Source organism: Schistocerca americana, chromosome 5 (assembly GCF_021461395.2).
Source record: "Schistocerca americana isolate TAMUIC-IGC-003095 chromosome 5, iqSchAmer2.1, whole genome shotgun sequence".
NCBI lineage: Eukaryota > Metazoa > Arthropoda > Insecta > Orthoptera > Acrididae > Schistocerca > Schistocerca americana.
In genome coordinates, this window is record NC_060123.1 from 174,773,553 (window position 1) to 174,792,341 (window position 18,789).

The window sequence follows — 18,789 nt, forward strand, 5'->3', positions numbered from 1 at the left end:
TAAACTTGCAGTGAAGCTCTCTTTGCTTTCGCAGTAGTTTCCTAACTTTGTTGTTGAACCACGTTGGGTTTTTCCCATCCCTCACAGTTTGATTCGGCTCGTACCTGTCTAAAATGCATTTTATGATTGCCTTGCACTTTTTCTATAAACACTCAACATTGTCAGTGTCGGAACAGAAATTTTCGTTTTGATCTGTTAGGTAGTCTGAAATCTGTCTTTTATTACTCTTGCTAAACAGATAAACCTTCCTCCCTTTTGTATTCCTATTTACTTCCATATTCAGGGATGCTGCAATGGCCTTATGATCACTGATTCCCTACTCTGCGCTTACACTGTCATCACTCAGTCAGGCTTGCAATGTTGTCTAAAGACTGTTTTATCTGCATTATTCTTCAGTACCATGGAATGTAATTGTGTAATACTTCTTTGTAGTTGCTGATTGAACTCTGTTGTGCGCTCTGTAGTTTGAAGATTCCATGGCTTAGTAGAGATGGGCTCGGCGTGAAGTGACAGTTGTTCCTCATACAGCAGTTGTGGTGCGGGGCAGTGCAGTTCATCTTTAACCAGTGTTCTTAACCCTAGTGGCACTAGTGGCAATGATTCATTCCAATGGCTCCCACTGCACAGTAGAGCCACTTTTAAGGGTCTGTGGAATTTGCAGACCATAGCTCACTAGTTCTGATACGACTGCAGCCACATTGACGTCAGACATCGTGGAACAACTGAGACTTGAATTTTCCTCAGTTTGCTCACCATTTGATGGTGGTTGCATCTGCTTGTAGTTGTTTCCTGCAGCAGTCGTTGTTGGAGTCATTCATGCGACACTGCTGCATGTTCCAAATTAGTGTTGTGCTCACTTACGGGTTCACCAATACAGGATTTTGTGTGCTTGGTATGGTGTGACTATACTCTGAATGATTCAAGAGTAGTCTGCTCATCGCACATTTTTCTCACTTTGTAATTAGACTTTACAACACATAACACAGAGTTCCACACTTAACACAACAAAACAATAAACTGAAAAAGTAAAGATATCACACAGTGAATCATATTTGTTCACAAACAATGTGTCAACTTTTGAGGTCACTACAGCCTTTTGTCTTCCTGATTTCTATTACCTATTACTATGGTTAAAAGAACACTTCATCACACATAAATGGGTAAATACAAAACTTTTTCTATAAAACTATGCACGTTGGCAACCAACAACCAACATTTTACAAAAAGTCATTAGGACTGTTTAAAATGGACAAAAATGGACCACGATCAGTGATGTATACCGCTGTCCAAAGATGCAGTTTAACATTGACCAATACAAGCAAAGACAAATTCGTGTGTAATTAACATTTGATAATTTACATAACAAATATTTATGAGAAAAAGTAAATAATTATTATATACAACTTTTCAAAACTGTAAAAATACTTTTAACACATTTTTTAGTCTTTCAATTTACAGTCTGAAACAACTTTTCATTGTATGCTTTTATAATTGAATACAAACATAATGATATTTTACTATCAGTATCTGTTTACTCGTAAATAAAAATGATAATTTAGTGTTGTGTAAGGAATGTCAGTGCATTGTGTAGTGACTTTATGAAATGGTTTTGGCTGTGTACTACAGATAAAGAAATATCACTCACAGGTTCCATTTCATCTGACAGTAATTTTTGTGGTGTTTCTGTAGTTGCAATTGAGCTTAGACTGCCTCCCCTTTCAAGTGAACCACTAGCCATGATGCAAGTGTAAGACAGGCCAAAGTTGCATAGAGGACCAGCCCTACAGTCAGCCTCCATTCTGAGGCAGGTGAGCCCCCACTGTTCACCCTGGGGCAACTCCTCAAACTGTGACTGGTGCATAGATTTTTGTTATAATTGTCATTCATATTTTGTATGAACAAGTACTGACACATGGAAATAGCATTCTCCAGTCATAAAAAATGACAAAGCCATTTGGCAGCTATCTGAAAAAAAGTTCTAATGATACAATGCATAGAGTGAACCAGGAATGGAACCAAGAACCATCCTAGAAGTTGAACAGGCTCTGGATATGAGCATCACAAATATATGCTACTTATAATGTTTGTGCAAGCCGTGAATTGAGCATTCCACAGAAAACAGTGTGGAATGTTACCATACCACATGTGACATGATTTCTTCACATGTGTTACTTTAAGGACAAAATTTATGCTGCCAATGCTCACTGTGAGAACTGCAGGAATGTGTCTCTGCTGCTGTGACAGACATTGATGGATAATAGCCTGTCTTCCAATAAGTGGCTGCTTTGTGGTTCATCTTGATAGTGTCCTCAAGATCCACTTGCCAAACAAATTCAGTTTTCATGATATGGAGGTACATGCTATCTTGACACCACTGGAATAGGTGAGGTGTGTCAAGACCATGAAATTCTTCACGTGCTCTGATTGCCTGAGTGCACACCAAGCTCCACACTGCATGTAACAGGCATAACAGCCAATCCAGTCCATCCAGGACATGTTCCTTCACTTAACATTTCCTAGTGAAGGAGAAGATACTCTGATGGGTACTAAAGCATGTGGGGATTTGGGACAAGAAAACTGCAGGAGTAGCAGCCAAAGTTGTCTGCACACTTCCTACTGTTGCAACATCTAAATGCCCTCCCCCATGCTATAACCTTGCTGTCGGGGCACAGAATTCTGTCTCTGGGAGAAGGACTTGCTGGAAGTGAGAACTAACAAACTATGACTGGTAAAATCTGCTACCTAGTTGTGGTGTACCTCTTTCCAATGCATCATATTTTGGAGAGAGTTCTCGAGGAAATTTCTCTTCATTTTATGTGGTGATCTGCAGTATGTCATTTGTGTAGTTAATATTTGCTTGACTGCTAAACTTTTACACAAATTGTTTGGCACAAACTCTGAGCTTTGTCATCAACCTACTTTCAACCAACCTGTTGCTCATATTTAAAGTTTTTGGAATTTATTGTGGCTTTTGTTTATGTATCTTTTTCAAATTTTCTATAATACTGCTTACTTTCTTATAAACTTTATAGTTTTCAACATTTCCTTGTTTTGGAATAACTATTCTTTGGTATAATAATATTAGTTATTAATTTCTAATTTAGTTCTATTTATTAACTTTTGGACACCAATGACAGTGTTATGTGCCCCAATCCAAAGAGCAGCAGTAACAGTAGCCATGTGTCCCCTAATTTGTCTGATCTTCTGTGAAGACGGGTCATCAGAATGTTAAAAATATTCCTTCTCCTGATGTATGATGCCATCCTCAAGGTATCTTCTACTGTAATTTATTAAGCATTACTATAAAGCTTTTCTAGAGGTCAAAGAAACTTTTCAAATTGGACAGTTTTCCTTTGAACATTTTTCAGTATCTGAGTCATTCCAACTTCAGGTGGATTAATAAGCATCTGCAAAAATCTGGGGGAGGGAGGAGGTAAAATTCTAAAATTGCCATATTTTATATAAAGCAGTTGGTCATTGCAAGATGTCATATAATACCACAGGCCACAAAATGCCTTCAGTTGGCTGAATGAGAGGTGTGGTGGATTCACAGGAAATCACTTTCAGAAGTACACTCCTGGAAATTGAAATAAGAACACCGTGAATTCATTGTCCCAGGAAGGGGAAACTTTATTGACACATTCCTAGGGTCAGATACATCACATGATCACACTGACAGAACCACAGGCACATAGACACAGGCAACAGAGCATGCACAATGTCGGCACTAGTACAGTGTATATCCACCTTTCGCAGCAATGCAGGCTGCTATTCTCCCATGGAGACGATCGTAGAGATGCTGGATGTAGTCCTGTGGAACGGCTTGCCATGCCATTTCCACCTGGCGCCTCAGTTGGACCAGCGTTCGTGCTGGACGTGCAGACCGCGTGAGACGACGCTTCATCCAGTCCCAAACATGCTCAATGGGGGACAGATCCGGAGATCTTGCTGGCCAGGGTAGTTGACTTACACCTTCTAGAGCACGTTGGGTGGCACGGGATACATGCGGACGTGCATTGTCCTGTTGGAACAGCAAGTTCCCTTGCCGGTCTAGGAATGGTAGAACGATGGGTTCGATGACGGTTTGGATGTACCGTGCACTATTCAGTGTCCCCTCGACGATCACCAGTGGTGTACGGCCAGTGTAGGAGATCGCTCCCAACACCATGATGCCGGGTGTTGGCCCTGTGTGCCTCGGTCGTATGCAGTCCTGATTGTGGCGCTCACCTGCACGGCGCCAAACACGCATACGACCATCATTGACACCAAGGCAGAAGCGACTCTCATCGCTGAAGACGACACGTCTCCATTCATCCCTCCATTCACGCCTGTCGCGACACCACTGGAGGCGGGCTGCACGATGTTGGGGCGTGAGCGGTAGACGGCCTAACGGTGTGCGGGACCGTAGCCCGGCTTCATGGAGACGGTTGCGAATGGTCCTCGCCGATACCCCAGGAGCAACAGTGTCCCTAATTTGCTGGGAAGTGGCGGTGCGGTCCCCTACGGCACTGCGTAGGATCCTACGGTCTTGGCGTGCATCCGTGCATCGCTGCGGTCCGGTCCCAGGTCGACGGGCACGTGCACCTTCCGCCGACCACTGGCGACAACATCGATGTACTGTGGAGGCCTCACGCCCCACGTGTTGAGCAATTCGGCGGTACGTCCACCCGGCCTCCCGCATGCCCACTATACGCCCTCGCTCAAAGTCCGTCAACTGCACATACGGTTCACGTCCACGCTGTCGCGGCGTGGTACCAGTGTTAAAGACTGCGATGGAGCTCCGTATGCCACGGCAAACTGGCTGACACTGACGGCGGCGGTGCACAAGTGCTGCGCAGCTAGCGCCATTCGACGGCCAACACCGCGGTTCCTGGTGTGTCCGCTGTGCCGTGCGTGTGATCATTGCTTGTACAGCCCTCTCGCAGTGTCCGGAGCAAGTATGGTGGGTCTGACACACCGGTGTCAATGTGTTCTTTTTTCCATTTCCAGGAGTGTATATTAGAGTGGTATAATGAATAAAAACACCCCCCTCTCTTAAACTTCATGTAATCATCTCTGTTGTTTGTTACTTCTCACACTGTCTGTTCCTACATATTTCGATTTTCCTGTATTCATTAAGTTATTTTGTTTTATTGAAGTTGTCTATGTATTCCATATAGACTGTAGTTTCAATTATTAAGGCTTTCTTTTAACTGGTACTCGTATTACTGTCCATGTTTAACACTTCTTGTAGTTGTCTCATCAAATATTGTTTATATTTTACTTGGTTCTTTTATTTAATGCAAACTGTTACATAGCCACAGTTTAGAATATAATGTTAATGTTAAAGTTCAGTACCACCACACTCTCAAAGATTGCATTTACTGTCTGTTCCCTAAAATGCCTGCATTTATTTATTTCTGCTTATCTTACTGATATTGCTTAAGTTCCTTATGTATTCTGTAGTTACACTGGTAATTGTTTCTTCTTTTAATTGGTTTGTATATCACACTCAGCGTTTTATACCTCCTCAGCTTTTTACATATCCTGCTGTAGCCTTGTCAATTACTGATTTTATTTTATTAGTTTTGTTTATTAATAGAAACTGTTATGTAGGCATATTGTTCCTATTTTGTGTTAAAGTTTTTCCCGTCTACTCCATTTTTATACTACTGGCCATTAAAATTGCTACACCACAAAGATGACATGCTACAGACACGAAATTTAACCAACAGGAAAAAGATGCTGTGATATGCAAAATGATTAGCTTTTCAGAGCATTCACACAAGGTTGGCACTGATGGCGACACCTACAATGTGCTAACATGAGGAAAGTTTCCAACCGATTTCTCATACACAAACAGCAGTTGACTGGCGTTGCCTGGTGAAAAGTTGTTGTGATGCCTCGTGTAAGGAGGAGAAATGCGTACCGTCACATTTCCGACTTTGATAAATGTCGGATTGTAGCCTATCGCGACTGCGGTTTATCATATTGTGACATTGCTGCTCGCATTGGTCGAGATCCAATGACTGTTAGCAGAATATGGAATCGGTGGGTTCAGGAGGGTAATATGGAACGCCGTGCTGGATCCCAATGGCCTCGTATCACTAGCAGCCGAGATGACAGACATCTTATCCGCATGGCTGTAACGGATCGTGCAGCCGTGTCCTGATCCCTGAGTCAACAGATGGGGACGTTTGCAAGACAACAACTATCTGCACGAACAGTTCAACGACGTTTGCAGCAGCATGGACTATAAGCTCGGAGACCGTGGCTGCAGTTACCTTTGACGCTGCATCACAGACAGGAGTGCCTGCGATGGTGTACTCAACGACGAACCTGGGTGCACGAATGGCAAAATGTCATTTTTTCGGATGAATCCAGGTTCTGTTTACGGCATCATGATGGTCGCATCCGTGTTTGGTGACATCGCAGTGAACGCACATTGGAAGCGTGTATTCATCATCGCCATACTGGCTTATCACCTGGCGTGATGATACGGGGTGCCATTGGTTACACGTATCGGTCACCTCTTGTTATCATTGACAGCACTATGAACAGTGGATGTTATATTTCAGATGTGTTGTGACCCGTGGCTCTACCCTTCATTCGATCCCTGTGAAACCCTACATTTCAGCAGGGTAATGCACACCTGCATGTTGCAGGTCCTGCACGGGCCTTTATGGATACAGAAAATGTTTGACTGCTGCCCTGGCCAGCACATTCTCCAGATCTCTCACCAATTGAAAACGTCTGGTCAATGGTGGCCAAACAACTGACTCATCACAATGCGCCAGTCACTACTCTTGATGAACTGTGGTGTCTTGTTGAAGATGCATGGGCATCTGTACCTGTACACGCCATCCAAGCTCAGTTTGACTCAATGCCCAGGCGTATCAAGGCCGTTTTACGGCCAGAGGTGATTGTTCTGGGTACTGGTTTCTCAGGATCAATGCACCCAAATTGCGAGAAAATGTAATTACATGTCAGTTGTAGTATAATATATTTGTCCAATGAATACCAGTTTATCACCTGCATTTCTTCTTGGTAGCAATTTTAATGGCCAGTAGTGTATTTATTTACTTCAATTTTTTTCTTCTTGACTGCAGTACCACCACACTGTCAAAGATATTACTTACTATACGTTTCTGCTTCCATCTAAACGTATTACTTATCTTCCAATGTTGTCTGCAAATATTGTAACTTCTTTGGTAACAATACTCGGTAAATGTCTGAGGATGGTCGTGTAAGCCAAAAACCAGTTACACAATAAAAGTAATATTGTGGATCAAAAGCAAACTGGTGCTTTTCATTTATTATAATGTTGCTCTACCAAGTACCAACGAAAGATTCTGTTAACATAATAAAAACTTTGCACACCAGATTCCACTGGGGTAGGTGGTTGCAAGTGCCGCTCTTGCCCCCCACCCCCCTTTGCAGACAACTATAGATGGATTTAAAATGAATAAGCTAAGTTTTTGTAGATTGTCACTTTCACTGATAACACATCAGAATTTTCTCTGATCCCACTTTTGACACTTATACTCCCCATTACAAAATCTGTATAGTTGTAGTATCATATACAGATTTAGCTTAAATGATTCATTGGGTTCAAAGCACTGTGTATTGACAGTGTACAACACACAAAGACAGGTGATACACATAAAGATAGAGACGCTCACCAGTTTTAAAAAGCTTGGCTCATGGCTCACGCATACACTAGATGCCAGGCCTGTGATGGCCTTGTACAGGATGGCGGCAATGCAGGAGAAGAGTTTGTGTGTGTTAGAATATGTGAAGAGTTTGTTGCTTATGAGTGTTCAGCGTGCTTTCATATGCTGCACCTGGCCACCAGACCATTTCGCGTTGGTTTCGCCAGTTTTGTGATACTGGCTGTCCACGTAAAGGTAAAAGCACAGGGGACCGAAGTGTCTTAGAGAAAACAGTGGAGTGTGTGAGAAAGAGCTTTGTGTGCAGTTCACAAAAACGGACTGTTTGTGCAAGCCGTGAATTGAGCATTCCACAGAAAGCAGCAGGAATGTTGCCATACCACATGCGATGTGATTTCTTCATATGTGTTTACTTTAAGGACAAAATTTATGTACTCCCCCACTACCAATGCTCACTGTGAGAACTGCAGGAATGCATCACTGCTGCTGATGGATAATAGCCTGTCTCCCAACAAGTGTTAACACACACACTCACTCACATGCACCCACCTGTCTCCCTGCACATTGATGAAAACAATCTAGTAAATGTATCGGTAGAGCTGGATAACCGTCTGGAAGTGCACCAGACAAATAAGGGCGCACACACACACAGTGAACATTTGTAGTATGCATCAGAAACTTGGCAACTGTATATATGTTTTCATGTATCACCCATCTTTGCACATTGTATACTTGTAGACAAACAGTACTTTGAAACCCGATGAATCATTTAGGCTAATTCTGTACTTATACGAATTACCAACTAAAGACATTGGATAAATGTTACTAACTTGGAAAACAACAATAGCTAAGGACAGATTGCTGCTCACCACATAGAGAAGGTGTTGAGTTGCAGACAGGTACAATGAAGAAGAATACTAGGAATATTTCTACTTTCAAAACTTCAGAAGTAGAAAACTCATACACATTCACACAACAACTCACACACACATGGCCAGTGTCCCTGGGTACTAAGGCTCAGGCCTTTGTATATAATTGTTATTCAATCCTGGATTTTTTGTTATTTTGGCTTGGATTATTCATCATTCTGTATTAACAGTTTTGATAGTTTTTTGTTTGATGGTCTCGATCAATAGAAAATGTACATTTACTTAAGTCTTCCTAGCATTTGCAAAAATGTCCTTAGGTGTTATCCAGTATTCCAGAACAAGAAAATGAAATGCTAATCTTTCATAAAACATGCTTAATTTATGGCAGAAGACAAAGTGATCTTAATGCAATTATGGGCATAACTTAATTGAAATATTCCCTGAGAAGGAATCAATTCAGATTTTTGTTTAGCTTTTATCTATGTATTTTGTCTTGTATAATTATCTCATTACTGAAACTAGTGGGTAATAAATCATGTGAGGGGTGAAGGTAATGGCTCACCACATGGTTCAGTACCTCAATTGTTCCAAATTCAGACAGATCTAAATAAACTCAAGTTTGTTTTACCATGCCACTTTCACTGATGAACTACAGCACTCCAGAATTTTCTCGCTGATCTACATTTGATGCATTCTCCATTACGGATTGAAATTACTGCTAAGCTTTCAGAAAATGTTCCCCCTTGGAGCCAGCAAAGTAAGCTGCATTCGAATATAATCTGCACTCTAAATTTGAAGGAGGTAAAATGAGAAACTCAGTGGAGGAAAATTTTCCACATTACCCATTTATTAACTGTTCACAATACGAATACTCAGAATCACATTTTTTAATGTTATTATGTAGATAAATCGCACTTCTAATCACAGTCTTTATTGATGTCACTATTAATGTTATTTGTATTTATTTCATCACTGCCAGTAATTTTGTCATTCTTTTCCCAAAGTATGTCAGCCTCATTACCAACCAAGAAGTTGGACATGCATCACTTCTTGAACCCTTTGATGACTGAACCTGGTGATGTGCACCACAGAGAGAGAATCCACTCACATACAAAGCTGACTCTTGGCTTTTTAATCGTGTCAGATGGAGTGACAGCATGATCTCCTAAAAGCCAGTTGGAATAAATTTTTTGGTGAAGGTTTAAATGGTTTGGTTACGACGACTTCAAATACCTGCAGTTTTGAAGTCATATATACAATTATAATGCCTAGGTCTGTCTTTAGTACAGTAACTGTATTCTTTACTTCAGTTTGTGGTGAATTTTAAATGCATCTAACACTTGCATAACTCTCTTAGTGAGCAGTTCACTAGGTCTGTGATTCCAAACAGTAACTAGCTAGCCCATCATTAACTCTTTTATCATCCAGCCAGTTTCCTGGCAGTGAATCACTAACCCTGGGCAACTTTGTATATCTATCTTCAGTCTCAGATGGAGAGTGGGACAACAGCTGATCAGAGTATGAGGATTAACGGTAATGTCTTTTCAGTGTTTCCTGACTGGTAAAAGTGATAAGAATGCTTCCACATTTAGATTTTGTGCCCCTGGAAGTTGATCAGTTTTTTGGTAAAGCCTTTTGACAATCTCTATGTTAGTGAAGTATTTAATTGGATAGAGAGTTTACTTCTATGTGTTAATCTGCAACACCAGTTTATGAACTTTTAAATGCAGCCATCTTTACATATGATTGTATAATATGAATATAAAACAACTTGTTGCACATCTTTATGATTAGTCAAATTATCCATGGAACATAAAACAATACTCCCATGGAATCCTGTTTCTGGAATGTGTAAGGTTTTCACAGTTTTCAAGGTCTTTAACTGGATTATTTATCAGGAGATAGCTATTTCATCTTTCTTTTAGCATGTATGAAGAATAGAACCTTAACTTCAAACTCAGGTCATTTCCCAGCTTTTGTCCTTCTGTAGGATTTACTTGTTCAACAGCAGTTTGCAGCTTGTTCTCTAATTCTGTCCAATGTTACACATTAAATTAATCCAAACCATACTTTTTGACAGCTTCTCTGTTAGATGTATTCTTCAGACAATGGATAACCATGAGTTTGAAATTTGTACCAAAAATACACGAAATTTCAAGGTTTGTTGTTGATTTTCTGGTTACTTTCCCTTTCATTGGTGAAGACTAAATTTTTCTTTTTAGTTAGAGAAATATTGTGCCTGTCCTGTCGTATAAAACTGTTGAACTATGAGCACAACAATATTAATTAAGAAAATAAATTTTAACAGTCAAAAATGGTTACATAGTTACCTTATATACAACAGTTAACATCCAGACATGGCAGTATTGTTATTACATTTCAAACTAAGGAACTACAGGTGTTGGATTAGAAAGGAAGGGGATAATAACAGAACAGGGAGTGGGTGTACATAAGTCGAGTACAGTGGGAGACAAAACTGATTACTCATAATAATAGAACATATTATATTTACAACTGAAACTTAAAATATTAATGACTTTAACAATACTCACATTTTACTTCTTAATTGATGAAATAATTACTGGACTTTTAGCTTTGCTAACATTTACGTTACAGCATTATTTACTTTTGAGTGGCAAGTATGGCTTCATCACAAGTTAGGCATGATTTAGTAAATACAGTAGCGTTTACATAGCTATCAACTAGTTCTTGTGTACCTAACACGATATATTTGCAATTAATGATGATATTTCAACAAGTAGTTAACATAAATGAAGTAACAAATAACATGAATTGCATATATCTAAACAAAAGAGAATGGATCAGGTGATTTACTATATGTGGTATCAGTCACTTCAATATAGTGTCTCTTGGTCTGCCACATTGCGTGGCGTCAACTATGAAAAGTAACGAATCATGTGTATATGGGGTGTGGATGGTAGAGAGGTGATGATGAAAGTGGCTCACATCCAAGATACAGGAAGTTAAGCTGCAGGAAATGGTTTTGTGGAGGTATTGGTTTAATGAGAGCAGCAATTCTTTCTAAGGGACACATTAACAAAGTACAATGGGGCAGCTATGGTGGTTAAAAAGAGGTTATGTATGATGGTGGTGGCTGAAGTGAGGAGGGAGATGAATTAGGTGGGGTAGATTCTGGGAAGAGCCTAGACATTTGCATAGAAAGTGGAAGTTGTGTTGGCTTCTGAGATGGTATCACTGTGGCCAGGCTTATAGGTTGTAGTCAGACAGATGGCAGAGGTTTTGTCAGTACCCACTGTGATTCATTGATGAGCATTTATTTGCAGGAAGGATGTTTTAATAAACGACTGTTTCAAGAATGGGGATGGTAATGGTTTTCTCTGCTGACAGATGTGGGGTATTACGAAGGAACGTAGGGAGGGAAGGTAAGGCCAGGTTGGTGGTAAGGAATTCCTGAAAGGCAACAGGGAGTGGTTGGGTGGAAGGCAGTCATTGGTGGGTGGAGGTATGAACTGGAAGAGGAAATGTTCCATGCTAGATCTTCATCTGTCTTGGTAAATTGTGGACACATCCAACACATTTAAAAATTTGTTTGGAGCTGAACGTGAAGCCTTTGGAAAGGACAAACTTTTCTGTGATTAAGTCTCTTCGTGAATCAGTTAACAAAGTGTTTTGGTTTCTTTGGATTCTGGGGATGTTGATAATAAGTTCAGAGGGATGTGATGATATTTTGAGTACTCTTCCAGTTGTTGAGAACAAATTCATAGTACTTAGGACAAGCAATGCATAGTAACTCATTCATATCATTTATGTTTCAGGTGGATGAGCAAATGTTGAACATTCAGAATAAGAATAGCAGCTATTTTGCCGAGTGGATCCCTAACAATGTTAAAACTGCAGTTTGTGATATACCACCTCGGGGACTAAAAATGTCTGCAACATTTATTGGAAATTCTACTGCCATTCAGGAACTTTTCAAACGTGTGGGAGAGCAGTTTTCAACTATGTTCAAACGGAAGGCTTTCCTCCACTGGTACACAGGTGAAGGAATGGATGAGATGGAGTTTTCAGAGGCTGAATCAAATATGAATGACCTCATCAGCGAGTATCAGCAGTACCAAGAGGCAACAGTAGAGGAGGATGCAGAATTTGATGAAGATGATGAGGCAGAAGCAGATGCAGGATTGGTTGAAGATGAGTGATTTCCATTGTCGCATGGCCTATGTACTTTTTCTACAAACCTAAAATATCATATATTCATATAAATCTCCTTTTGATATGTATATATGAGTTTTGATTAAATAAATATACCAAAAAATGATAAATTAATTCATTATTATTTTATTGTTACTTTTGCCTGATGATCCATTTTAACCTGTAATATGAAGGGATGACAAATTACTCCTACATGGCAAAAATTTTTGTTTTGTAGGTCAGAAAATTGCAAGTGGAGAATCTGATATATCAAGTTTGGGTTTGGTTGGAGCTGTCAGCATGGCAAAAATAGAACACGAAGTTGCATTCTTCTAGTTCAGATTCAGATTCTTTATTGGTCATTCAGCATTATTACATGCAATATACTTTGTCAATTCACTTACCCTATTAATTTTACAAAACAAATTTTTACATATTTAAGTTGATATTGGGCATTTCTAAAAATTCTTCTAATGAATAGAATGGATTAGTTAACAAGAAGTTATGTACATTTTCTTGAAATAATTTGTTAGGCTTAATTGACGCATTTTTAGACAGTTTGTTATATATTTTAATTGCCGTATACTTATGACTATTGTTAGTTTTAGTTAATCTATTTTGTGGCAACAGCAGAGTAGTACAGGTTCTTGTTAGTAGTCATGCCTTTGATTTGTTACACTTAAATTAGGTAGTTCAGCAAGTATGTAGTTAATGCTGTCAAGAATACATAAATTAATAATTGTTAAAATTCTATGTTTATTGAACAATGGTTTACAATGTGTTCTATTATCTACCTTAGCCATTACTCTGATTGCCTTCTTCTGGATCACCATAATTTCATTTATTTTTCTGCTGTTTCTCCAGGGTATTAACCCATACCTTAAAACAGACTGAAAAAGGCAAAGTATGCTGTCCTTATGTACTCAAGTGACACACAACACATCAGTCTCTTCAACAAATATATAACTCCTGACAACCTAACCACTAATGTGATAAACATGAGAGTTCCATGTTAGACTGTTGTCAAGTATGATAGCTAAAAACTTTGCCTTTTGTTTTTCTATTTTTGTAGTCTTTAATAGACTGAACCACATATTCTGAGTCTTTTCCTCATTAAATAGTAGACTATTTGGATTAAACCATGATGTTGCATTTTCTTTTGCCAATTTCATGTCACTTTACAAGGTTATCGAGTACATGGTTTACAGATAGAAAAGTTGTATCATCTGCATATACATATATGTCTTTACATCTGTATTTCCTGGTAAGTCATTTATGTGTACAAGGAAAAGAAGTGGTCCAAATTTAGATCCCTGTGGCACTCCATGTTGAACCTCGAGTATGTTTGACAGATGACTTCTTGAACTCACCACCTAGTAGTGGTTCTTCTAGTACTGATGGGACAACTGACTGGTTTTAATAGCTGACTGGCCAATCCATGAAACTGATCTCTGTGGCCGTATTGGCTATAGTTAGTTTCATGTTCTGTGGGTCATTTGGTCATTTACACAATTAATTGAAATGATGTGGAATGTCATTTTACATTCCCATTACACATGTAAATATAACTACATGCTGATAATCTACAGCTGTTTTTTTTAAATCTTTTGCAAGGTGTAGTGTTGCTCTTGGGGGGCAAAAAGAAAAAGAATTGTTATTTTTTTTTCTTTAAATTGTGGAAAAAGTGGATATTTTGGTGGGCCACTTGGCAACAGAATCAGGGATTGATTACGCTATTATAATAACGTACGTTGAGGATTAAATACCTGAATAAGAGAAACATTATCATTTCTGTGCATTTTTATAGTCACGATGTAGTCATATCCGGAACAACACTAAGGGACCAGAAGATTTATGGACACAAAATAATTATCAATTGAGTGAATGAGGAGATGGAAATCATCAAGGTTAATTTACTAAAATAAGCACACTTATCTGTAACACACTTTTTTTAATGCTACGTACCTTTTCATATTAAATTACAATACGTGACCATTGTGGTTAAATACTTTATACATAACAGTCAAAATGTCCTCTTGATGCTGTCTGTTCGTAATCAGTTACAAGAAACTACATGTTTTCTGATTGAAAAAAAAATTCACTCAATATTTTCACATAAAATATAAAATACAGTTGCGGAACGCAGCAAGTTGTGATAAACCTTTTGCATTTCCTTTATGTTTTCGTCTTCCTTAAAGGCAAAGAGAGAAGATGAAGCGGTAGCCCATCATAGAGCCTATGCCTACCGTCATGTATTTTTTGACTTTCAGTTGTTAATAAACAGAGGATTTTTTCTGGTACCGGTAGGAGGAAGGAGGGATTCGCGCTCAGCTAGTGAAAGAGTGAGAAGCACGTCAATTTTTTAGCGAGTAATTGTAGACCGCCATTTTGGGGTCGCTATGAATAAGTGAGGAGTGTGGATTTCATATGTGCACCGTTTAGAAAAATACAGTATTGTTTTATTAACAGAAAGGTCGTGTGAGTTGTTATTTCAAATAGTACAATAATTACAATAATTACAATAACTGAAGCCCACCTGTGTACTTTGGAAAATTACGAAGATCCGATAAGCTTAATAGGAACACGGTCAAGACTTCAAAGGTGAATGCGGCGACCAAACGTAGTATTATAAAGAATGGTAAGCACAAATCTACAGCGGAGAAAGAAACTACTCCGCCCTGCAAAATAATATGAACTAATACGGACTTATTTCCAGGCATAGCTCAGCTTATTGTGCTTGTCATTCACGCCGAAAATTAATCTCATTAATTCAATACATTTTAAAAAGCCACACATTTTATTATCATCTATTCCATTATTTTATTATACTATAAAGTCCTCGTCCGCCTTTCATGGGATACAAACAGTAAAAGGTGAGGCGCCAAAAGTCTCATTTGTCTTGAAACAACAGAATTCTTTTTATGCCATTAATCGATACAGGCAACGCGCAAGAACAGCAAAGATAAAGAATAATAGACTCTGTCGCTGCTATGCGATGGTTCATTTCTTTTACTTTACAATTGTCCGATAACTTTAGGCCATCAGGCGTTTACTATTGAGCGTATATTAATGTTTATGAGGCGAAAATTACTAATATTACAAAGGAATATTTGTCACCGGCCATTAAATTCCTTTGAATTTCTTCATTGTAGTCTCAGAATATGAAGTATCTTTTTAGATATGATATATTACATTGCATTTATTTGGGGTTCACTTTTCATCCAGTCATCCGATTTCTTCTGTTACTGTGCCATTGAGTGTTTTGACACTTTGTTCCATAAACAAACTTAAAACATTAAAATGGATGGAAAGCTAAACTAAAATCTACTTATTGTCCTCAATAAAATTCAAATATTGGAATGACGGTAGCAGTGCTGACAGACGATAATAAAATGTAGCTAAAAATAATAATGCCAAAACGATCAAATGTTTCCACTCAGAACAGAATGCACCGAAGATCCGGGGATGCCAACTTGGTTGCAGACTTGTTTACATTGATGGCTAGAGATAGATTTAACTGTGAAACTGAAGTACCAATGCATAAATGTGTATAATTCTTCATGGCCATGAATACTACGGGTGCTACTTTTCAGAGACAGTCAGATGTAAATATGTTTGTGCGCATGGGCATAGCCAGTAATGTAATTTTCTGCACAATATATTTACCTTTCACTCAGATAAGCGGTAAGTGTTATAAGTGCTAGATTTAAATGGTTTTTAATTAATGATCATCACACGTGTTCAATAAAACAGTGTAATCAGTCACTAGTATTTGCCAATGCGCCTTTCTTCTTCATAACACGTGAGAGAACATTCATGGCCAACTTTGTACCCCCTATGATACATCACCTTAATTATGTAATTTTCCTTTGTTAAAAATATGGTTTTCATTGTTATTTTGAATGATTACAACATTCAAATACAATTTCAGTCATGCTCATAAAATGTGTAGTTTCAAGACTTGGTCACACAATCGAAAATGCTCTGTTATTTGCTGAAGCTCCGGTGATGTCACACACTAGGAGTAAGACAAAGCTATACATGTGTTACAAGAATTTTAGCTGAAGTTACTAGTGTTTTTTCTGTATGTTTTCTGCAAAGTTTAATTATTTAGTGATGCAGGGAATTTGGAACTTTATTATTTGCTCAGACTGTGCTGAAAAGATTTTCCATGGCATTTTTTGAAAGCCTGCACAATAAAAAGATCAAAACGAAACCGAAAAAAAGTTATTTTCTTAGCAAATCATTATATTTTTTGTGAGACAGAACATTTCATTTTCATTTTTTTATTTCATTTTATTATCTTCCTGTATATCATTTACATGATGTAGGAATTGTCACAACAAAGTTATCACACTAGTACAAGTACTACAGACATAATAATAGAATATCACTTTCAAGGCATTTTTTAAAAGTACAAGTTTAGACATACAAATTAAAATTTTTGGCAATAAATTTACACACAATCAAAGTACTCATCAACGTCATACAAAGTTTTGCTTAAAAGGTAATTTTTAAGTTCAGTCTTAAATTTTACTTCATCTATTATTGCCTTCATGTACACTAGGGCATCGAGATGATGGCTCTGTTTTCTCAAAAGATCCCAGAATACCAGCTTTTTTATTCATTTACTCGTGTCCATATTCGGCAATTTACAAACAATATAAAAACTTCTATATTGGTGGAAATTACTGTAAGGGCTGGTTTTGAAAAAAACCTATCAGATGTGTTCTGGTGGTGGAAAGATTTGCCGCTGGAATATCTTCCAACATTGCCCAGTGTACGCTCGATCGTTTGGTTAATATCAGCTTTAAAGGTAACTTTAAGGAACTGATGAAATTTCATGGCAAAGAACGTGGAGATACTGAATTACGGCGCATATGAGGTGTATACGCGGACAAGGAAAAAAATTCCCAGATTTCCCGGTTAAAAATACACTTTCTCCCGGTTGAAAACACTTTTTTCGTCTTAAGTGACAGTATATTTTCCGTCGCAACTGCAAAACTTATCAATCCTTTGAATGGTTATGGGTTTAGACATGGGCGTAGAATTTCCCGGCACTTTAGACATGTACGCTGAGTATTTTCGTATTACGAAAGTATACATTGGAATTCCACCAAAAACCGCATGTTACTTTCCGAATCATTGAAATCGAAATTGCGATGCGCTTTCTTAAGCCAGTCATAGCTCCTGTCACGTCATCTCATCAGCCGATGACAGCGAATATTCAGAGCATAGGATTCGTGATGTAGTCTGCCAACAGCAACATCATTGTTACGTAGCGGTAACACACAAGTCAATAGTTTAAATTAATATACACAGTGTTGCTACAAGAAAAGCATAGCTTTCATGTATAATATTCGTCTCTAAGGTTAATAAGCTGCAAGAGAAGCTAATATTTTGCATATAATGTTTTTGTGCGTGTTACACTTTAAGATATATCACACAAATGTGATAGTAAAATTTATAATAATGACATAAATGTCTGGACTTAAGGGTTCGGAATTCATCTAAATGGCTCGCCATGAAAGAGTTGATTTTTAAATGTGAGTCAAACGCTCTGTGATTTAAGAAATTCATGATACATTCTCGCGCACAGTTCAACTTACGTAAAAGGTTATTTACTTTGAAAGTAACGCTTTTCAAACCAGCATTCGCAACATTTTTCCGCGACCTGTTAGAAATAGGTTCGTTTCAGCAGTTACCAGAGAGCGCCAGGTAACAGGCGACACCGTGCTTGCGCAGCTACCATGACGTAGGTAGCCCGTATATACATACAAGTAAAACATTAAAAGATCTTACAGTATGTCGTAAAAGCAGCAAGACATCACAGGATACTCCATGAACATCAGAATTTCATGAACCATACTAAAATGTCCACATTTAAACTGCAACTTAAAGTGCACATTCATGTGTACAAATTCGACCTGATATTAAGCTTTTCAGTGTGATTTTCGGTGTGTAAATTTTCTTGGAGCACCAGTACTGTATTATATGATTTTTGGTTCTTTATTATGGCATAATGCCATATGTGCTTGAAGATGAAAACGTGCACTTGAAATGCAGCGAACAGTACAGTGGAATTAAACATTTCGTTT

At 38.4% G+C, this 18,789-nt stretch overlaps 1 protein-coding gene across 1 annotated transcript in view; it reads left to right on the top strand.

Annotated features, from left to right (window-relative positions):
- The window catches only part of LOC124616253 (tubulin beta chain-like), a 73,847-nt gene extending 61,148 nt beyond the window's left edge, over positions 1-12,699 (top strand). The window contains exon 6 of the mRNA XM_047144557.1: positions 12,316-12,699. Coding sequence (XP_047000513.1) covers positions 12,316-12,699 — 384 coding nt within the window. The remainder of the gene's footprint in view (positions 1-12,315) is intronic.
- The last annotated feature ends 6,090 nt before the right edge of the window (positions 12,700-18,789 follow it).